Source organism: Fundulus heteroclitus, chromosome 19, assembly GCF_011125445.2.
Source record: "Fundulus heteroclitus isolate FHET01 chromosome 19, MU-UCD_Fhet_4.1, whole genome shotgun sequence".
NCBI lineage: Eukaryota > Metazoa > Chordata > Actinopteri > Cyprinodontiformes > Fundulidae > Fundulus > Fundulus heteroclitus.
In genome coordinates, this window is record NC_046379.1 from 19,632,243 (window position 1) to 19,636,685 (window position 4,443).

At 44.6% G+C, this 4,443-nt stretch overlaps 1 protein-coding gene across 2 annotated transcripts; it reads right to left on the reverse strand.

Annotated features, from left to right (window-relative positions):
- Positions 1 to 380: 380 nt before the first annotated feature.
- Positions 381 to 4,001, reverse strand: tbce (tubulin folding cofactor E). 2 transcript variants are annotated; one of them, XM_012881038.3, is made up of 2 exons: positions 3,917 to 4,001; positions 381 to 2,154 (listed from the first exon to the last, which is right to left on the reverse strand). In XM_012881038.3, the coding sequence occupies exon 2, from the start codon at positions 2,102 to 2,104 to the stop codon at positions 539 to 541; it is 1,566 nt and encodes a 521-aa protein (XP_012736492.2). In that variant the 5' UTR covers positions 2,105 to 2,154; positions 3,917 to 4,001; the 3' UTR covers positions 381 to 538. The 2 variants fall into 2 exon arrangements, with proteins under 2 accessions (XP_012736492.2, XP_021163488.2); XM_021307813.2 differs by lacking the exon at positions 3,917 to 4,001 and adding an exon at positions 3,726 to 3,901.
- Positions 4,002 to 4,443: the final 442 nt, after the last annotated feature.

Genomic DNA, 4,443 nt, shown 5'->3' on the forward strand with positions numbered 1-4,443 from the left:
ATAGAAACAAAAGAAGGAGAAACTGCAAATACCAGACGTTTTACAGAAAGTAGCTGCAAATGATAGCAGAAAGACAGAACTTGAGCATGTATAAGAGTCGGTATTAACTCTGGTATTTAGTTTTTATTGTTTATGATGGCCTTTCTGATAAAGCTCTTTCTCTGCTGTTTTAGGACTGACTTTAGATTAGATTAGTTTTGTTTTCCATTACTAAAAACTGTGTGCAATTCTGACTTTGCCACTCTCATGCCCAAACTTCTCCATTGCAGGACAATAAAGGAAATTCTTCTCTTTTTCTTTCCACAGTGACACCGTTTTCAGGTCATAAGGAGAACCGCTACCTTTCATGTTTTTTGGGATTGAGGAAATGGAAACAATTCTGGTTTTTCAGAATGTTTTTAACTCTTCGGTTATTGATCAAATGTGAGTCACTTACATGGCATAGTGTGATATAATGGTACGTTTCAGTTTGTCATAAAGTTTTGGGGAACGTGCGGCGACACAGAAGCAGTTGCTGCCCCCCCCCCCCCCGTGGATATCAGGTCGACCAACGGACCAGCACCTGGTCTCCGTCCTCGATGGAGTAAAACTGCAGCGTCTTTAAATCGCTGTCGATGTCGAACTCTGTCCCCGACATCTTGGGGCTGGTGTAGGTTAACCTGAGGTCCGCCAGCGGGACTTTCAGCAGCCTGTACAGCAGTCCTTTTACTTTCTGAATCACCATCGAGGCTGGCAGCTTCTTCTCTATGGGTCTCTGCTCGGCATGGTCGGGAAAGACGAACGTGATCTTCAGCAGCTGATTTTTCAGGGCGAACGAGTCGGGCTTCTTCAGCTCGCCCTCGTCTGGCGCGCCGTGCTTCTCGATTAGCGTCTGGTAACGTGGGTGCCGGCGAGCGAACTCCGCGCCGGGCTGATGCGGACCGCCCGCCTTCAGCCACTCCTCGCCGAACATTTTGATGTAGTCGAGCTCCGCCCCCTTCCTCTCGTTGGCGTTGATCTCGCAGTTGTTCAGGTAGACCAGTCGCCCCAGCTTGGCGATGATCATTTGCTCGGCGGTGCTTGGCTTTCCGTCGCTGCTCAACAGTTTGTTGCCCTGACATGATAACCTAACCAGGCAGGGGAGCTTGGCGAGGTCATCAATCACACGCCACTCAGAGATGTTGTTGTGGTCCAGAACGAGACTCTCCAGGGCTGAGAAGGGTGCCGGGCAGCCAGCCTGAGCGGCGTCTCCAAGCTGAATGAATGACAGTCCGGTTTGAGACAGGTTCAGGTGCTTCAGTCTGGGCAGAGCGGACAAGCTGCACACGCTTTCCTGCACCAAAGGATTACAGCTCAGATTTAGATGCTTCAGGGTCTGCAGGACGCCCTCGGGCCTCTGCAGCTCGGTTATGTTGTTATTTAGCAGAGACAGCTCCTCCAGCTGAGGCCACATCGGCGCACACTCCAGCACCTGCTGCCAGGTCAAATCACAGTCCTTCAGGGAGAGTTCTTTGAGGTTGCAGAAGGCTGGACGGTGAGCCAAGGGGTCAGAGGTCAAGCGGATCCTGTTGTAACTGAGGTTTAGTCTTTCCAGCTTTTCCAGTTGCTCTGTAATCGCCGCCACGTCTTCCCACGTGGACATGAGGGATCCGCAGAGTTCCAGCCACACAATGCTGGGCGTCGTTTTCCGGATTTCTCCAGCTGCCCCTGGTCCGTTGACTTCTTGGTTGTTCAGCATTACCGAGGGAAGATTCTCAAGGCTTCTCTCCCCAACAGCGAACCACTGCAGCTTCTTGCCGAAAACGGAGACCTCCTCTCTCAGCACTTCCTCCGTGTTGTACTCGTAGACCGTATGAAGAGCAGTCAGGAAATCCACCCCAAAGCTCACTTTCGGCGGACGGACAAAGGACCCTCCTTTGGGATTTCTGCACGTGAAATACTGCACTCCTTCGTGGCTGCCGTCATGTTTTCCTCGCTCCGGGTTATCCCACTCCACGCCAAGCCACAGACCTTCGTACGGGGGTACTTGTCCAACATAGCGCACCGTGGCCCGTTCCCCACCGCAGGCGATCCGCTTGCCCACAGGGTCCGTGGGCATCTCCGTTCCGGTCCGATCGGCTCTCATCAGTGGGCGGTTTCAGGCCAAATCTTCCAGAGGTGGCCAAGGTGGACTCACTGTTGGCAGAGGGGAAAAAAAGAAAGAAGAAGAATGAAACAAAAATGAAAGAATGAAGAATGAAACAAAAAGGGCAATTAGTTTATTTAATAGTTTCTCTATGTGAATTTATTTAGAGCAATAAAAAAAATACACACAAATTGAACAGTTTTGGAACAAATGAACTTCAAACTAAATATTTCACACGCTGCGCATGTAAAACAATAAACATTGGTACAAATTAGTTTTTGTAAAGCAACATTTTTTTTTCTTCGGATGTAAGAACGCTTCCTTATTTGTGTAGGAATGTATTTATTTTGTTATACATGGATTTCCACAGTAGGAAACTTCATTGAGCAGTCCCATATTCTGTTCAGCAGTCTCTCATCACAATGCACTGGCAACACCGTTTTCTGTAACATTATAACAGTATTCTGCGCCAAGGATTTCTTGCAAAATGGTCCACAAATGCATCAAAGATCCAACGTCTTTGCCCTTGTGGATTCACCCCTAGACTGCTAAGACGTTTCATCTGTTATGGTAAACTGGGGGTAGGTTCCTGTTCTCATTTTAACGTGGAAAAATTCAGCTGACAAGTGGCAGAACTCTCTGGGAATTTATAAAAATCCTACAAAAATAAGACGTTGAAAATGAGACCCCACATGCTTTTATCCGTCCCAAAGCTTGCGTACGCACAAAATGGCGCTTGAAACGTGCGTACACCACTTTCCACGCAAGATGGGCTCTATAACAAAAAAACTTGATCCACTTCACCATAAGCGTTCAAAACCACTGTGTCATTTATGCTTGCTCTGGTGACACAAATGACCTTTAAACAAAATTTTAAAAACGCCTATAAGCCATCTCAAATAAAAGTCTGCAGAACATTTTATCATTCCTCTACCCAATGATCACCAGGGTGACGTGTTTCAGGGATCAAATATTTCCTGGTCATTGATGATGACTAGCCAATATACCTTTGCATTTTGCTATAACCTACAGGGGAAAGTGGCTACTGGCTACACCCGCCTCCAGGTGCTGAGAGGCTGGTCTCCAACCCCCAGAGCAAATAATAATAATAATAATAATAATAATAATAATAATAATAATAATATGATCATCTTTTCCGTGACACCCAGTGCATCTGGTTTTTCAGCAGAATCAAAAAGGATAAAAACTCTCCTTGATTGTTCCATTATCACGGCACCTGCGTCCAAATTAAATCTTCCCCCGTTTTGAATCATGTGTTTAGTCTAGCTGTAAGATTGTTTTGATGTAGTCGCAGATGTCTTTATCTTGTTTATTTTGTTAATGGGGTTTCCCAGCGTTGTGTTAGCTTTGACAGCCTCTGGTAGTCCCTCCATGCTATCGTTGCTTGCTTTATATCTGTCAGACTTTGCATGAACCCCCAACCTCCTCCTCTTCCTCATCATCATCATCATCATCATCATCATCATCGTTCTCCTTCACCTTACGCTGTTCTTTATTAACAGCGGCAAAAATGACGTAATGGCCTTTTTTTTTTCTTTCTTTGTTTCCTCTGCTGTGAGGAAGCTTTAGAAAGTAGCTTAGGTGAAAACTGTGATCCTACCTGAATGTAGCTGGCTAAAAACATAACCGCTTCCTTTTTAATTTTCCAGTTAAAGTAATATTATATGAGAAAATCAAATCAGTTCATAACATTGAACGGGCTAGATTAAGCGTATGTTTAAAATAAATGTAGCCTGATGATTTCATTGCAGTACACAACAACTACACGCGACTATTAGCCAAACAACTTACCTCAGTTAAAGTCTTCTTCTTCTTCCTCCTCCTTGTCTTCTTCGGGTGTTTTTTGGCAGTTTGCACGCGGACCAAGTTAAACGGCTCATTACTGCCACCAACTGATTTGGAGTGTAGACAAGGGATGAAAGCAGAATATGTTCCTCCTAATAGGTTTCTATTTTTTAAAATTGACATAATTTTATCTTTTATCTAAATTATAACAATTCCAAAAAAATATTTTCAACTGTAAAGTTTTTTTTGTTTTTTTTTTCGTAGTGCACCTTCAAACTCTCTCCATACTCTCTCTGGTTCATGTGTGTTGCAAAGCATTAACACGTGCTGTAGCGATTCAGGGGAATTGCAATGATCACATAATCCTGTTGTATGCTTTCTACTTAAGTGTTGGATTAAGGTCTGTGTGACCTTTTCTAATTCAGTGATAATTAACTAAATTTTTTCCCCTGTTTTCCTTCCATGCCCTACACATTTTTGAATGCTGTACAAGTGTTTACCAGTATGACTTATACCCCAATTTTCCTGACAGA